Here is an 18,643-nt window from a genome sequence, read left to right as displayed (position 1 = left end):
GCGAGAGCGGCGGCAGAGCGGATCCGCGAATGTGTTTTCCATTTGAGATCGCCGCTCCGAAGTGCCACCTGAAGCGTCGGCAGCCGGGCAGGCACCGCTAAACGTTTTAAAGGGGAAAACCCTGAAGGGGGAAGGAGTTCGGGGAAGGAGGGGCAGCGCTAGGTTGTGTGCGTGCTTGTGGGGAGAGGGGATTGGTTATCATGGCGGATCGGACAGCTCCTAGATGCCAGCTCCGTCTGGAGTGGGTTTACGGGTACAGGGGTCACCAGTGCCGCAACAACCTGTACTACACGGCGGGCAAGGAGGTGGTTTACTTCGTGGCTGGAGTCGGCGTGGTTTATAACACCAGAGAGCACAGCCAGAAATTCTTCCTCGGGCACAACGATGATATTATCAGGTAAGGGGGCTGACTTTTCTGGTGGTGGGGTGGGGTGGGGTTTAAAGGGAAGGGAGGAGAATGTAGGGCTGGCAGAATACCCCCTCCTTGCTTCTCACAGCTCAGCTTGTACCCGTCGTTTTAAAGCAGCTCGGATTTGTTACCAGCAGTCTAGGTGGAAGCTGGGTTTCTGGATACTGTTGCTTATTATTATTTTTGTAGCAAAGCTTCAAAATGTTGCTATAATAAGAGAGAAGGTAAGTTTTTCTATTGCGCTGCACCAAAAGCAAAGCACTTCGTTTCAGTACGGAAATGCACCGGGAAGATCTTAGTGCAACAGTGCTGCAAAATCACGGATCCAGCACCTTAATCTTTCCAGTGCTGGGACCCCTAGCTCTCCGATTCTGATGTCTTATAGAAGGCAGGTGTAGCTCTCCTTACACTCAGCAAATCCCAGCACAAGAGTGTCATAAATCTGGCTCGTAGGTCGAACTAATCTTTCTTTTTTTTTTTTTTGTATCATCTGGAAAATTTCACTCAAAATCAAGTTTAGCTGTTTGTACTCCAGCCAAAAAATCCCAAGTGTGCTGGTGCAAGATGGCTACAGAAGCACAGGTCTTGCTCCTGGTCTGACCAATTTTTTTGTCTCTTTCTTTCAAATACTAAGAAGTGGGTTTAATTGATGCTGTTGTCTTATTAATTTAACCGCACCTCACAAAATAACACGATAAAAATGTGGTTACAGAGTTCAAGGTAGCCTTTTAAAAAATCTGTCCAAAATACAGAAATTTACATCAGTAAAATAGAAAATTAATGTTGTTTTAACTGCTTTATGACAGAAATCTGAACCTAGAATATCCTTATAAAGGATGTTGCATGGTAATGACACTCCTCTGAGCACAGCTAACTGCTGCCCTCCCTATTCACCTAATTCGGCATGAATGAAGCATTCTCTTGATGATGTGAAACCAGAATAGTCCCAGGTGACTCATGGTGCAGTAGTAGTGTGGAAACATCTGCTGAAGTCAGAGTTTTGACACTCAGTAGCAAAGCCACATAATTGTCATGTAATCATTCTGGAGCCTTGTTTACAGAAAACCATCCACTCTCCCCAGTGAGAGCTTTTGGCTGCTGTGTATCCTAGTAGCATTCTTCTCCTCCCTGTTGTGATGTGTTAAAGCAGTAGCACTTCATGAAATACGGTGGATGTGCATGAAAGTTCATTCTGGTTTCAAAGGTATTATCAGTTCCAAAAGGCTGTTTAAATAGCCACTTGGCTGCTCAGATCCTTCAGAGAAGAATGAATATTTTAGATGTGTCTGCAGTATCATGAAATTAAAGTTTTCCTTGCTTTAAGGACATAAATTTTGATACTCTATGGAACGTGAGGTGTAATCCATGTACAGAGTTGTATATTTCTGAACTTATGTTTGAATTCTCATTAAACACTAGAAATATAATTTGTCAAGGCACAACTACCTATCTACATATATCCCCTGGTTTTTGGTTGGACGGTGATGCTTTGGTTCTCTTTATTTTTCTTCTTTTTATTTTAATATTTTTCTTCTTTTTATTTTAATATTCCATCAGCTGAGGAAAAAATGTCCCGATTATTATAGTTGACAAAACCTCCCTCCCAAAACCAGTTGTATTGTACAACTTTTGCACCTTTTATTTTGAGACATCTCATATGAGGAGACTGCTTTTGGCAGTGTCACATTTGGAATGTACAATGGGAATAGAAAGAATGTGAGCGTCTGGTATTTGTGCTTCGACGCTGCCTATGCCTGCTCTACTCTTTAAAGAAAACTCGCAACCACCTGTTCAGATCAGCAGGTGTCTTGAGGGACTCGCTGTATGTCCAACTAATGCGTTGGAAAGACGAGTTTTGTTTCTGGTCTGCAACAAGATCAGAATTCTGTAGGATGGTTATAGTTTCAACAAAGGATGAAACATCTGGGTCCAGGAAGCATGAGCAGGACCCAAATAACAGTTAATTTCAGCTTTTAGTGGCAAAGCAAAATCGCTGTCACACGGGGTTTAAGGAAGTAGAGAATCTCCAAAAAGCTGCTAGAATATTCTATTGTTTGCACCTGGTAATGGTTGCCTCCTTTGCTTTTGTTGCATTTTGCAACAAATTGATGTTGCAAAATTGATGTAATGTCCCACCACTGTAAGCACTTTCGAGTAGATGGTTCCTTGTGTGGTTATCACTGATATGGCTAATAAATGCGGGAATTTAAATTCTCACATTTTAGGCTTCACAGCTGTCGTCCAATTGAGACGAATGGGATGAATGTACTTAGCCAGTTTTTCTGCTTTTGTTGGTATTTACTTGCCTGAGACTAGCTTCTAAACAGCAGTGCATACATTTGCAGTCCAACAGGTTGTGATTTCTAAAGAGATTTGAAATACTATTTAAAAAAATAAAACTTGCATATTTTGGATAATACTGTGAAACTTAAGACTGGAAGACCTTGAAGTGGGAAGATCTTCTGCTTCCAAGGATTGTCGTTAGCTCCTTCTGTGTTGAAAGGTTTCAGTGAATACTATTTTGTGGAAAAAAAAATTGATGAACCCATGAATCAGAAGGTTGAGAACCTGCACATTACCCTGAAGTGTTTATTACAGTCATGAAAGTGGAGATTTGTTCTTGGTGAAAAGGTCACATGTTTAAACGTGTATGTTTAATGTGTTTTCACAAGTTTAATAGTCCTGCCTCTTGCTTTGTATCAAGATAATGCAGTTGGACATAATTTAGTTTGGGCTAAAATAGACCAGACTCTATCAGATTAATGGAGAAATGACTTTTTTTTTCCCAGATTCATATTTGAAAAATAAGTTCTGTTTGTATAAGGAACTTAACATACTGCACTCAGCTAACAAGGTAGATGTTCAGAGTATGAACAAGTGAGCTCTGAAGTGTTTTGTTTTCGTGCAAAGCCACTACAAGATGCTGTGCTTCCAAGCTCTTCCTCCTTTTAAATTCATGATGAGATGAGGTCCCGAACCACCTGATTTAACTTTAAAGTGAGCCCCACTTTGTGGAGCGGTTGGACTGGGTAACCTCCAGAGCTCTCCTTCTTACCTAAAGCATTCTGATTCTTTTGTTCCTTCTAGTCATATAATACAGTTCTTCTTGCATGTTATTTAGTTGTGGAATAGTTAATACTGTTGATTAACATGTACTGCCATTATAAAAGAGGATCGACGCGTGGTTGAAATGAATAGCATTGGTTCTGGTCTCTGAAGACTGCTGATGCATTTTGTCTGGAGACTAAAAAGACGTGCCATTTATGAAGTTTACTTTACAATCAAAGAGCATAAAATACACCCTATTCTTCTCCCTCCCTCTTTTAAAAAAAAAAAAAGAAAGCTTTGATTATTGAGTACAGCCTAGCAGCTCGGGGTGGTGGAGATCAGGATATTCCTCCTTTCTCTCAGCTGCGAGCCCTACGTTTACCCTAAGGTCTATGTTAACAGACCGCAAAGCGTCTTGCACGGTAGCTCTACATTTGATAGTTCTTGAAATGTGATCTAGCTGAAGCATCACAGCTAATGTGTAATAGCTATGTAAAAGCATAGCTATTGCAACATTTTAATGTAGAAAGTGTCGTGTAGACATATCATTACACGCGTAACTTGTTTTCATCTAATTCAGTCATTTATGCTTTGCAGGATTAGGTTTCAGAAGCCGTAATATTAACATACGGGGATTGTTTTCCTTCTTGAGTAATTTAAAAGTGGGTTTTTGCAGCAGCTCGTTGTAATGGCTGTAAGTTAATGTATTAATGAGAATCTCGCAATTCATGCGGTGTCACTGCCTTCAAGAAAATTCATGCAAGTGTAGGATTTATGTTTAGTATAACCACTTGCAAGACTGGATCATTAGTTTTGACAGTAATTGAACACTTTCAAAAGAACAGAAGGTTTTCTTACTTTTCTATTGTGCATTACTTGTATAGCAGCAAGCAGTTAGATCACTCCTCTTTTTTCTCTTGATGAAATGTTGAATGGAGGCAGTTCTTTCCTATAATTTTTCTGCAATTTATGCATGTGAAAGCTGCGATTTATGCATGTGACAGCCAAGAAAGCTTGACACAGAAAACAGCAAAAATAAAAATATAACCGGTTGAGATACTTCTCATTATAACTTAAAATACAATTGATTTTATTTATTTTTACAGAATTCATTTGTAAACAGAGATTCCTAACCTTGAGAAATTTTTCCGATGGTGTAGTAATAAAGTTATGTCTCCCTGTTCTTGTATTTCCAAGAATTTCTGCAGTGTTGAACAGTTTTCCTGAATATCTCAAAACTTACTGAGAGAACAGCTTTGACAGCATATTAAAGACTTCACCTGCACTTTTTATATACCCCAGTTTGCTGTGTTATCTGATATGTTGTAGTATTATGCATTTGCAAAAGCACATTTTCCATTCCAGTTGCCTTCAAGCAAGTCACTTGCGAGGCAGAGTGCCACAAGAGACTGGGCCCTTTCTCAGGTCTCTCTGCAGTGTTTGCTGCCCAGGTGTGGCACCTGGAAAGCCCGCCTGTTATCTATGGATACCAAAGCGTGTTGTTTATGTAAGGCTGCTTACAATGTAATAGTAATGTCGGATTTATCAGAATATTGCTGTAAGTATGCTGGTGTGTGTGTTCCACTGTGCTGACAGATTGAGATTAAACGTGCGGATGTGCCAGCGGTGATGAGATTTACTGGCTGTGAGAGTGACTAGAGGCCTGGTATGTTCTTCAGAGCTATGGCTTCAGGAGGCGGGATGCGTATTGGAACATGACTGCACGTTTTCTTGTCTTTCTGCAGTTGAGCAAAAAGAAATATGATGCTTGAAGCAATGTCATATGTTGTTGACTGTAGTAAATGTAATTTTGAAATAAGTAAATTGATGGCAGAGGTATGCAAATCAAAACTCAGAGTTAAAATATCTAAATCGTGCCTTAATATTTTTATTTAAAATTATGTATTATAATAATATTTCTGTTTATAGTGTGGTGCCTATTTGAAGGGTTCTAAAATACTTTGTTTATGTTTAGTTGCCACCATTCGGATGGTAAGCGACAGCGCTTGTTTGCTATAGAATGATGTTCAAGTTACTGTGGTTATTTCTTATTCATAAGTGCACAGAAGACTGTACTGTCTTAGTTTAGCTTGTGCTAAACCTTGACTTTAGTCACAGAAGGTGCGCGTGCAGGTCTGCTGAAATGTAGTGACCTAAAAGATGGCAACGTAGCAATGAAGCCATCCGAGATTTTCAGCAACAGAAATTCCAGACCTGTTTCTTATGCAAGTGCTATGCAAGTTCCTATGCAAAGCCATTAAAACTTGAAAGACGTGACTTTGGAACAGTTAGGGTGAAGCACAATCTGAGATCTGTGTATACTAACGTGCTTTGGGAACTGTTTTGAGACAGTAGGCTGTTAAAGGAGTTTCATATTAAAGAAATTCATCCCCCATAAAGACTCATCTAATCAGCTTATTGCTTCTTTTGCTTTAAATCTCAGAAAACCAGGGGAGAATGCCATTTATTTCATCAAGTTCTGGTGGCCACTCTTTTTGCTCTGCTCGATTGCTGTGCTGCATTTAGATTTTAAGCCTTCACTGGGTCATGAGCTGCTATAAATATTTGCTTCTTAAATATCCATATGAATGCATCAGACGTGTTGCAATATATAGTTACAGTATCTTATTGAACCTGATTTTAAAAATACATAGATCAGTTAAAAGTCTAGAGAAACTCAGTAGGCATTTGTAGCAATATGTCTGTCATTTAGCTACAATATAGTAGTATACAGATGTATAGTAGTATACAGACCAGTCTGTATACCTCCCAGTGATATGTCAGATATGGTAGTAGAAGAATAGTAAGATTTATTGCTTGTCTAGTCACAGCTCGCTTGCTTGTTTGGACAAGTGAAAAGATGTTTATTATTAAAAATCACAAGTGGAGTTTTGAGCATTTAAATCATCAGATTGATTCAACTCATTTTCAAAATGGAAGAGAAAGAAACATGTCCAACAAAATAGGAAGCACTTGTATTCCTCTGTAGAAAATGTTCGGTTCTTTATTATGTTTCTATCTTTCTACAGCTGAAAAAAAGACAAGTGTTTAAGTCTGTATGAGCTAGTATAGTACATTTTCAATTGGATTTGTGTGAAGCAACTCATTATGACACAGAACTGAGTATCCAGCTTATTAAAAATCAAGGTTTTGGTATGCTTTAGTCTTTTATTGGAATTTTGCAGTTAGATATTTCTCTGTCACATTATTTTACCTTTTTTCCCCACTGCTTACAGTATCTTAAATTCAAAAAATTAAACTAAGCTTGCTTTTTTCACATTTGCTCTGCATTAACTCTCTGCAACTCTTTTACTTGTTTTATTTTGTTTCAATTTGATTTAAGTTGACTAGAAAACATCAGGTAGTGGTGCGTAATGGCTGTTTAACAGGATGAAAACTCATAGAAAATGCTTTGATATGAGTAACCTTAATTGATTTCAAATTATCTTTTTAGTTAGAAGGATGGGGGGACAACTTACAGGACAGTTTTGTATTACCATTTTCTACTATAAAACTTCCTGCAAAAGTATACAAACTCTAACTTTTACAGAAGTTTATAAACTGCATCTTGTAGGACAGAAGAGATCAACCTCTATGAACTATTATTCCTGTCTTTCTTACTGACTAGATGGATGCCAGATGGATTTATCTAAGCAGTTTTCAGATACTTATTTCCTTTCTTCTAAGTCTTGATTGTTTTTTTGCAGGAAGAATCACATCTTTATTTTAGCACTTAATGGAAAAATAATAATGTGTATTTCAGCAATTAGTATTAAAAATTCATACTTTTGCCCATGATAACTTGTTCATAACTGGATATCTCAAGAAAGAATTGTGTCTGGTAGGGGCTACAAATGTCCTTCCAACATTTACATCAGACAAACTGGCAAGTGAGACTTTTCAGATGAGGAGGTGCAAGTTGCTGCAGTCCGTGCTTCGGGCTTTTCCTCAAGGACGCAAGGGCTGCGGTTCCTTTGGTGAAAATGGAAGAGGGAGTTTTTTGGTTTTGTACTGCATTGCAGAAGAAAGCTCCTCTGCTATAGTGTCTATTTGAGAGTAGAAACAGGGTTTTCAGTTTGATGGAGAATACTATTTATTTAAAAAAAAAAAAAAAGTCATCTTGGGCGAGAAGGAACTGCAGCAATATTTGTAGCAGATCTTCTGATATATCTCTGTAGAAGGACAAAGTGCTGGAACAGTTTTCAGGTACCATAAATACTTCTATGAAGTATCCTCAATGACTTTAGGACTAGCCTTGCGCCTAGTATCCATGTGCCTTCTACAGCTCGAAGTGTTTGGATGCTTCTCTGCAAAAGTAGGAGGGGTTTTAAGGTCTTTAAAAGAGTATTCTGCTCACTTGCTACTGCTCAGGTTTTTAGGAACCTTGGTAAACAGCAAAAATGCCTACTTTTTTTCCCCACTTAAAGACTCTTCTTTGGAATAGCAGCTTGTGTTTCATGAGATGCATTTCTACCCCAAGAACATTTAGTTGTCGAGTTTCTGTCTAACAGACATGTTGAATTTAAGTTCTTCTTTAGAGGTGGTATTTATAACGGGCTTGGAATGAGACCCCCAAAGCTTTAGGCAGGCCTGAACTTAAGGCCAAGTGTAGACCATATGCTCGTGCCTGTCTTGAAGACTGACATGATGAACCAACCCAAGAGATCTCTAAAGGAAACATCATTCAACCCTGCCACATCTTCAGGGACAGTGACATTGAGTGCATCCACAGAAGAACATCACAGTCCTTTTGTCTGGGGCCATTGATATTGCAGGGAAAGGGTTATATGCATTCTGCAAATATACTGGAAATAAAAGTTACTGGTTTAGTTTTCACATCATTTCTACCTTACATTCTGAACAAAACTATGCAAGTTGTAAAGAACAACTTAATAATGATGTATTACTCAAAGGAAACAAAAGGGCGTTGCTATTTGTGTGACTGCGTAGTGGTGATGTTCTGGGTTGTACGTTTGCTTTTGCAACCTCTTGAGTTTTTTGCACTTACCAGACACGACTAACAGCATAGTGAATCAACTCAGCAGTCAGAGATGGACTTGTTGACTCCAAATTTCAATAAGTGTGTTGTCTTGCTGTACACATTCAGGTTCCAGAATTATTGCTGAGGTGGTTTGCATGTGCTAATGTGGTTTTCATACAAAATGCATCAAGTTTCTTTGAACAGTCTAACAGTATAATGAACTTTGGTACGCTGTATCTTATTGATACAATTTCTGTTGATGCTGGCATTGAAGTCTGTTCTTTCTTTTGTGACAGATGCATTGGAATACACTGAAACTATGGTAATAAAATAGAATATGAAATAAACTATACTCTGAGAGAGATACAGAAACCCTTTTATTTTGGTTGCCTAACGCTCCTTGTTACAAAAGATTTTACTGAATTTTTATCGTGAATTTTGAATGCCTTCATTATTTTTAGCAGACCTGAATGTTCAAGGGATAATCCTACATGAAAGTTGCTGACTAGTAATACACTTTATATATAGTCATACTAATATTGATGCATCCACATCAAAATTGGGCATGTATTTATGCAAAACGTCTGCTTCCTCATCCTCAGAAATTGTCTTCCATATGCAGAGATAAAAATTGCAAGTGACAATTACTCTTATGCTGTCTTTAGTAGTAACTTATTACTTGCAAATATTAATTGCAAAATAAGGGTATTTATAACAGCTTCGGGCAAGATGAGCTGACTTCTAAAGCATTCAGGATACAGTGTAATATTTCCCTCTTTTTTCTTTTTTTTTTAAAAAGGAACGTTGTTTGTCCTAGAAATGATTACGTTAACAATGGTAAAAAAAGACAAACAATAAAATATGCCTTCAGTTTATTATAGCTCTACTTGCAATTAAGGCTAGAGCATTTCTTCCTTTCACCCTGACTAGTCAGACCATACTTTTCTTCTTCTGTGTATCTTAAGACATATTTAACAAAAGGTTAGTCACAGTCAGCTTCTGTCTGTGTAAATGTAATGTAAATGTAAATTTCCTTAACTTTTTCTTTCATATTTCTAGTTTTTGAACGTTATTCATAAGGTACCTAACGGAATTTTTGGCTTAGTTCTCCAAATGCTGGAATCTATGAGCAGGTAAAAGTTGAGCTTTCTCTGTAGCCTTCTGTCTGGGAGAATATGAGAAAGATGATTATGTATATGTGACAAGTTACACTAATAGGACCAACTCTTTGGGCCTGTTTACACTGGTGTTGAATGTGTACTAGTGTGGCTGAATTTAAACAAGGTTTTAGCAGTAGGTCTATAGCAGATTCCTGATTCCTCTAAGATTCTGAGATTACTCTCTCATATGTTTAGAAATTATATATTATGTTAAACACCCATTGAAATGCTGTTCAGTGAAACTCCTCTTTCTATTAGCAGCTGTAAAACAAGTTTGTAATACGCAATTACGTTCCTGGTCCAGGGTCTTAGGCACCCACAGGGATTACTGCATATGGGCTGGCTCTACTACTTCTAGAGGTTTGCTTTTTTTTTCCAATATGTGGCAACAGGAGGAGGATATTATATTGAGTCTTTAGGAAAGCTGTCTTTTGTTGAAAGAGCTATTTTAAAACTTTTGCTTGTCAGGCTGAAAAAGTTTGTCTGGTTGTATCTGGGAATTGGATATAACCATCTCAGTTTGACAAGCTGCTTTTGGGATGGGCAGTTCTGTGCTGTATTCCTTATAAGACTGCTTATAATGCAATCCCTCCTTCCCAAGAGGTAAATAATGTACATGCCTTTTGCCAGAGAGTTCTCTTTGCTGTTTGGTCGGGTATCTGGAGGTGGCCTTACAGTAAACGTACCTCTCTTTCCCCCGTGTCGGTGCACCTGGCACCTTCACAGGTTGCAGTTAGGCCTGGCTATATAAATTCCCTTCAGGCAGCTGTAGTCCTTTTCTGTGGCGTAAGAACATAATGGTATGGTACAGACGAGGGTCTAATCCAGAATTACTAATATCAGACTAATCTTGAAGACATACTCTAGTTCCGGCTTGTAGTGGCTATTTTAAGTCTTAATCCAGGAAACAGGTTTTGAAGAATTGCACCTGAGCTACGTGGTTGCAGAAAACAGCAGTTTGCAAAAGGTAGTTAAAGCAGGTAGCCCGCTAAAATCTCAAACAGGAATGTTACTTTCTCTTTTTAGATGCATGTTAATGTAATGTAACACCATAGGTCTGGCAGGTCAGTATCATTAATTGGGTAAACAAGTAATAATTCATTCAACGTTTAAAAAAAAAAAAAAAGGCACAGCAGAGAAATTTATTACCTAGTAATAGGTACATGTATTCCTTAAGTGGTATGTTTTCACAACAGATTTTACCAGAACCTGTTCAGGTAATGCTGTTTCAGGGAACCTGCTAGAGGCATCTGCTTGAATATAGCCACCTGGAAGAACTAGAAGTGGATTGTGCACTAAGGTTTAACGTAGACATGATATTTATTGTGGTGGAAAGGTTGCTTACCCAAAAGCTTGCTCAGAGCCTTCCTGGGTATTTTTAGAAGATTAAGATTATTGGACATGGGCTCAGGATACGAAAGTTTTTGCTCTTTGAGACTTGAAAAGATTTTTGGGTGTTTAATGTTGTTAAATAATGGTGTTAAAGAAATGTCACTATGCTTTTTTTTCTTTTATGCATGGCACTTTCTCTATTACATTTCCCATGCTTCTTCATTTAATGAATTGTTTTCTATACCACATGTCATGCTATTCAGAATTTAATTAAAATTGGGGACACACACGACTTCTTTTGGATATGCAACTCTTTTGCATATAGAATTTTGTATATAAATTACACCACAGATCTCAAATGAAAATAAATATTTCAAATTAATGTCAAATGAAAATTTGGCATTTCATATTGTGACAGAAAATTTTAACAAAGAATCGATTTAAATCAGGAGAGCTAATTCTCTTTATTTCCCTTCTATTATTCCCTTTTTCAGAAAGCTGCACATCTGTGTTAGGCTCATCTCTCTTCTACCCGCTTCAGAGGAGCCTCCTTCTCTCTACCAAAGAGCAGCTGGGAGATGGTAGGGCTCGCTAGACTAAAGCCGAACTCTATGAACGTTGCCCGAGTCGGATGTTAGCCACAAGAGCTTTTGGTTTCCTTCCTTCTTCTTTGTATATACCCTAAAAAATTTTGCAGTGATAGCTTAAGAAATGAATCATGGTGCTGCCTGAGTAGGCTGAAGTTCTTTGGGAGCAAATGGGGGTGGAAAAAAGCAGTCTCTATGATGTATTGTTTGAGATATGACCACTATATAAGTGACCTTGGGATAAACAGAGAATGGGCTAGGAGCACTAAAGAGGATAGTTAAGATTATTAAGCGGATAGGCCGGTAATGAAGTGGCTATCGAGCAGTTTGTATCCGTTTGCTGTGCATCAGTGTGTAAACTTTACCTCTGGATATTGTTAAATTGGCCTAATAGCCAATAAATGGGCACTGATAGCTTACTGTACTCATAAAAAGTTTTGATGATTAAGGTGAAGAACAACAAAGTGATTTTGGAATAAGGCTTATGTGTTAGCCATAATTAGTTTCTCTATTTTCTTACCTTCTGAATAGCACACTGATCCCATGACTTTTTCTGAATTGAAGGATATTGTACAACTAGTGCTTTGTTCCAAGTGAAACTTGCTTAATCTACCCAATTACAAAATTTTTGCTGGCATTTTGTTAGCAGTTCAGAAGAGTTCTTCTAAGAAGCAGCTGTGCAGGTGTTAAATACTTTATTCCAAACTGGAAACTTAAGAGCAGGCTGCTTGTAGGTCATAGTAGAGATCTGTGTAAATAGGTTTGATATTTACAATTTGGTCTTCTAAACGTTAACTTCTCTTTTTGTCTTGGTGTGAGGTTGGTGCAGTCAAGACAGTGACAGTGAAAGCCGATGTTTGAGAAAGAGGCAGTAGCTGCAAAGTATGTTAAAGAGAAGACTACTTCTGGAAAAGCTGGTTTAGCTGTAATTGCCACATTTAAAAGTATATTATTTTGTAACTTGAGACTAGTCAGGACGACTAGTGTAGAAGATGCATGCATTTATTATTGGTGGTGGTAAATCATTACTTTAAATCCAGCTAAAAGCGTGAAAGCTTTTACATTTCTGCTATAAAATGTATTTTGAGAAATAGATGACAACAGGTAGTATAGTTTAATCCATACTATATAACTATAGCCGTCAAATGTTGATAACTAGATTAATCCATGCAATTATCCTCCATAGCCTCTAGTTTAAACTTATACAGTGGATCGGTGAAGGTACTTTATTCCTTGCTAAGGTAGATTTCAGTAGGTCTTTAAAACTTACATACACCTTTCTAAACTAAGGATAGTAATTCTAAGTTCGTTTGGCTAATTTTTTTTTTTTAATTACCATACATGCTAATATTTCTGGTTGAGTGAAATTATTAATTCAGAAATAGAACTAAGACAAGAAAATGTTCTGGGACCTCCATCATAAATCCCTGTAAAGTGACGGACAAAATTAACAGACAGTAATAAAGCATGTGTGCACGCATACACACAGAGTAAATATTGTTTTAAGAAAAACTGAGGTATTAAAGAAATTTGATATGATGAACTCCGGATACTGACCTTTTAATGAAATTTGCATTTAATTAAATCCCTCAAATTCTATCTAAAGGTAGAATGGGATCAAAACATGATGTTTTTTATTTTTTGCTGTGAGCAAAATGTATTGGGCTGTGTCTGGAATTTTACCCAGCCAACTAAAAGGGAGATTTTAATTATTGGAAGGAGTATAGAGGCACTTAATTATCACCATTGCATTCTATTTACTTAAGCAGCAAATTTATATCCCTATTCACTTTATATCACAAATTTATATCACTAGTATACAGGTTTTGGACAATTCTGATATTCCTATAGCTTACAGATTGCAGGCTACTTAGCTGCTCTTGTACAATGCTGCTTCCATTAATTATATTTTAGCTGAAGAGGAACTGCTAACGAAATAACTTTCAATACAAAAATGTTTCTCTTATGACTAATGTCCTAGTCTGTATGGCAGCCTAAAATTACTTACTGCCTTTTAAAAACTGTTCTTTTATCCTTTTAAATTATCCTGATATCCTTTTTAAAATTACCTTTCATAAATTCGAATCGTCCCTGGCAGAACACTAATAGTTTTATCAAGAAGACAATTTCATAAATCATTACTATCATAAGAAAATAGATATAAAGTAATTTCTTCCTTTGAGGTAGAACTTAGCTAATAACTTAAGTTTTGAGGGGTTTGCATTTTTTCTTCGGTTTGTTTTCATATTTACTTTTCTCTGGGCTTCTATCAAATTTTCAGATTTATAAATGTTATTGTTTTTTTTCCTTGTAAGGAGATTAACTTCTTGGAGAGAGAAATAAAATACAGTATAAAAGAATATCATATCATATATTATTTTAGTTTTGTTTGCAGAGTGAGTGGAGTGCATACTACGAGCTATACCAACGTAGGTCTCATACTGATTTTTTGGCTACTCACCTCCAAGGCATCCCTGCTGTATTACAAAGCTAGGCAGGAGGCAATAAAGAGTTGTTGCAAGCAGCCAGCAGTATCGTTATAACAGAATCTATGGAAAATAATTCCTCTCTTCATGTAGCAAGAAAATACAGAAGTTGCTAAATGCTGGTACTCTCTTAAGGCTCTTAGCAGAATACGACCTGTTGTTTAATTCTCTGCTCTGTAGATGTGGAGAAGAATTCTAGAATAATAAATCTTCAAAAGCACATATGGCAAAAGCCTACAGTTTTCAACTCTTGCACCAAACTAGTTATGTCAGTGTATATTTTAACAATTTTTATTGCAGTATAGATTAATGAATTACCAGAGAAATTCTAAATAATAATATCATGCATTGTACAGAAAATCTATGGCTTGCATTAACAATAAATGCCAGGAATGGGATAAGGTTTTGGAGAGCTTGTCCATTGTTCTTTTTAGCTTAGGTTTATACTGAAGAATTGGGTATGGTACATTTTTTTGTAATAGATATCTAGCATGGATGCAGTTTCATTCTCAGAATTCTTTCATGGAGAGAGGATATTTTGCTCAGGAAACCTAGAAGAGAATAGAAGAGCAAGTAGATACCTGAACTGTATACAAGGACACATGAAATCTTATTTAAAAGCTTGTATTTTTCTTAAAGCTCTGAAACTAATACCTTAAATCAGTGAAGCAGAGGCCTGTTTCTTCATGGCCCTGCACACAATTAAGTCTATTGCTATTTCACATTCCTGGCTGTCTGCCATCATATGGTTAAATCTGGAAGTCTGCTAAACCCAACTGAATGCAGTTGATTAGCTCATTTTATTGAAACGGCACTCCCCTAATCTTAAATTGGGTTTATGCTCAAATATTCTGTTCAGTTTTAGCCTCCAAGTATCGTCTGAGCTTTTAGCAAAACCCACTTTCTCTGTGTAAGGGGAGAGTGTAATGCTTTGTCTACTGAGGCAGAAGTAAATAGAGAAGATGGTATGAAGAGGAAGATACATTCTGTTCTTCAGGTGAACCTGGCAGTTGTGGTATGAAGCCTGCTTTCTCTCCTACGGTGATGTAGAAGGCAAAACCCCCGATAACATCCATGATACCATAAGCTGGAGAAAAAACAGAGTACTAGAAAATGACAAGCAGTAAAACAGATTATAACTGCCTGAAACGACATGCTGCCAGGCAGTTACATAATTGCGTGAAACTTTAGTCTCCACTGCAGTACTGCACCGAAAATACAGCAAAAAGGTCTCCGATGAGACCTGCTCTCTCAGATTTCACAGAAAGCAAAACTCCAGGTTCAGAATCTCTGCTTTGAATAGTTGGTAAGAAATCAAGAGAAAAAGAGAAATAATAATAGGCAAGAGGATGAGTCATAGTGCTTACATAAAACCATAAAAAGTCATAATTCCATGTTTGTTTATACAAATCCTAGTATTATCTCACCAAAAAATGTTTAAAAGGCATACTTTGGATAACTGTAGTCTCTCAAATACAGCATTTCATGGATTTTTGGTAGCGTAATAACTTTACAACACCTGCTCTTTCATATTTGTGCCTGTGACTGGCTGCATATCCAATAAAACACAGGTAAAATTAATAACTATGTGGATAATTAATGACTGTATATTGCATAAAGAGATGCATTTGTTTTGAATAATAGAAGGGGCCCTATATTACGACGGTGTTTAGTGCAGCCAGTCCTACTGAGGAAAAAATAAGCTGAAGCGGTTTGTGATTATCTTTTCAAAATATGGGATCAGTCATTCACCAGAACATGAAGATTAATGAACATTTCCAATGACACTCTGGTTCCTCAGGAATTTAATACTGAAAATTTTATCTACTGTTGCTTATGTAAAAATATTAATTTAATTACATGGCATTATTTTTTATTTGAAACTTACTGTATTTACATTTTATAACAATTCCTTTTTAAGCAACCGTAAAGCAATCTTGCCAACATTGCTTAACTCAAGATAAGCTAATATCAAGTCAGATTGTGCACGTAGCCTGTGGGTTTTGAAGAGTGTGTCAAGTATTTACGTAGTTTCTTTCAGTTATCTAGCTTAGGTGTTACTTGAGAAACTAAAGTCAGGAGCCTAAGTTAATTCAGTTGCCAAAGGTGAACTGTTTCTAGGCAGGCAATTCAAACCTCTTCTAAGTTGGTTGCCTAAAATAACCTTAAGTAGAGGTACTGAAAGATCACCCTTCATACATTTTTTTTCCAGCTATCCGTTTTGTAGCCAGCACAGAAGGGTAGTTATCTGATTCAAAGAACATGCTAAATTTCCAAACTCCGTCTTCGTTCTTTGCTATTTCTCTTATCTTTCTGTAGAGCTACCACAGACATAATTTGCTTTTCAGCTATCATGATGGCTCTGTGGGCACTACCTTATGTGCTAACTAACATATGAATTGCTCTGTAACACAGATGGATCATTTATAAAGTTTGGAAGTAAATTAATTTTCAATGTCTAAAATGTCTAGAAAATACCTGGATTTCCAGGGCTTATTTGTATGCTATGATTAATCATGGCATAATGTTAAGAGAACTAAGAGGTACATCTTCAAGTGTAAAATACTAACATGAGAAGTCTAAAAACCTTTACACTTTTCCGAAATCTCTACAATTTACTAATGTAACTCTGCTGAAACCTTTTGTACAAATTTCTGTGATTCAGTGGATGTTGAACCTAGCTCTGAACTGCACGATTTTGATATTGATGATGAAGCTCTTCTCTTTTAAAACATCAGCATGAGATGTCATTCAAGCTAGACTGTGTCAATGATGAACGTAACAATTGCAAGAGATGCTAGGAGTCCTGGTGTGTGTAAAGACTCCTGTTTTGACTGCCTCTGTGTTGTATAGCTCTTCATGTGTTTGCTAGCAATGATAGCACTGACTCTTATCTGCTGGTCTTGGAGTAGACTGGTTAGACTGAGTTCAAAACAAGTGGAAAAGACTTCAAGTTGTATAAATCAGCATACTAGGTTTTGGGTGAGAAAGAGATTCACTTTCCAAAATCTGGTGAATACATGCGTGTGACTAGTCACGTGAGGAAATCTTAGATCTACATAGAAGATGGGTGATGGCTATTTATTTTTGTAAATGCCTATCTTAAGAATACTTTAAATCTGATTAGATAGTATTTTTCTCTGAGAGTTGGCATAATGTGAGATATAATATGATTTTTCTGTAAGAGAGCTAAGAGCAGTGTCCATTTATTTGAGCAAGGAATATTTTGGCACTTGTGTCTACATTAGTATAATTTTACAATCCTGTTTCAGTTAACTCTTAGACCTGGTGATGGGTCATAAGATAATTTAAATTAGGAATAACCACAGTATTTTGTTTTTCAACAGAGGACAGATTAAATCAAGTATGAATACACTGCTGTTAAAGACGACAGCTCTTTAGAATGCACTGTTTCTTGCTGTATTAAATAGTTATTTGACGTAATTGTTCTGAATGTGCTCTGTACGCAGTGTCTCGCATTTCACATTTTCCCTGTGGTATCCATTATTTTTCATGGTTGGACTCGATGATCTTAGAGGTCTTTTCCAACCTTAATGATTCTATGATTTTGAATCTATGGGACTTCCTACTGCCTAGAGGTAAATGTTCTTTTACCTTGTCATTTAGTTTGGTATCAGTTACTTTATACATGATGACAGTTAAGTGCACTGCATAAATTTTTTTTCTGCCTTCTTCCTCCCTGTCGGATATAACTATTTAATCAGCCTAACCCCCTCAAAACTGAGCATTTTCTGCAGCTGTCACAGGTTACTACCAGTTAAGCTATAGTTTCTGTGTACTGATCCACCTCAGTCTTTTGTCAGGATCGTGTTCTGGGTTTTTTTAATTTTTTTTATACACACACACACAAAAATATATATTGTATACATAAAAAAATCATTATATAATTATGTAGAATTATATAGTGCATAAATATATAAAACATAATATATGTGTTTGGCTTTCAAGTGAATTGTTGAATAAATGGTTTACATAAATGTTCAATATTAAAAAAAGCCCCACACCTCTATTCCATGTTACGGCATCTTGTGTACTTTGGATTTATGGATGACTGAGCTGATCACAGCCACAGTCTATGCGATTGTGAGTTATCTCTAGATAATATGTCTCTCCCAGTAAGTTGTGTGTTCATACAGCAACAAATTTGGGAACGAGCCTCCCTTCAGCTTTCCAAAAAGTCCATTTCACCATAATTTCAGATCAATAGTATTAAAACTCCTGACCATGAAATTACACTGATTGTGGCCACCCCTGGATTACTCCTTTAACTTCTGGACACTTTCTCTTCTGTCCTGGTGGTAGTAGTGATGAGTGATGCTGTCCTTCATTCAGTTTATGAATTGCTAAGCAGTTGGAACTAGATAGAGATGCTCAATATTGGCAAATCTGAGATTTTTCTGAGTTGTGACAGAATTTTAGGCTCCTGGGAAATGTTACCAGTAAAAAAAATAAGCTCTTGAATTGTGACAGGAGGGGCTTTTTTGTCACTGGTGTGGGATATAAATTAAAAAGAAAAAAAAAAAAGTGATAGTCACAACCATGATTTGTTCTTTGTGGTTTGGTCTACTGGCTTTTTAACAACATGTCCAAATCTAGTTTATTGGTAATAGTGTATTACC

General features: G+C 36.9%; 1 protein-coding gene across 2 annotated transcripts in view; it reads left to right on the top strand.

Moving 5' to 3' along the window:
* The first annotated feature begins 200 nt into the window (after positions 1-200).
* Positions 201-18,643, top strand: part of EML6 (echinoderm microtubule associated protein like 6) — a 118,555-nt gene continuing 100,112 nt past the window's right edge. For both annotated transcript variants that reach the window (XM_009319601.1, XM_009319603.1), the window contains exon 1: positions 201-397. In XM_009319601.1, the coding sequence (XP_009317876.1) occupies positions 201-397 (197 nt within the window). The remainder of the gene's footprint in view (positions 398-18,643) is intronic.

This window comes from Pygoscelis adeliae, unplaced genomic scaffold (assembly GCF_000699105.1).
Source record: "Pygoscelis adeliae isolate BGI_AS28 unplaced genomic scaffold, ASM69910v1 Scaffold122, whole genome shotgun sequence".
In the NCBI taxonomy this organism is placed as follows: Eukaryota; Metazoa; Chordata; class Aves; order Sphenisciformes; family Spheniscidae; genus Pygoscelis; species Pygoscelis adeliae.
The sequence above is the reverse complement of the archived record's forward strand: the minus strand, read 5'-3'. Positions and strand labels throughout refer to the sequence as shown.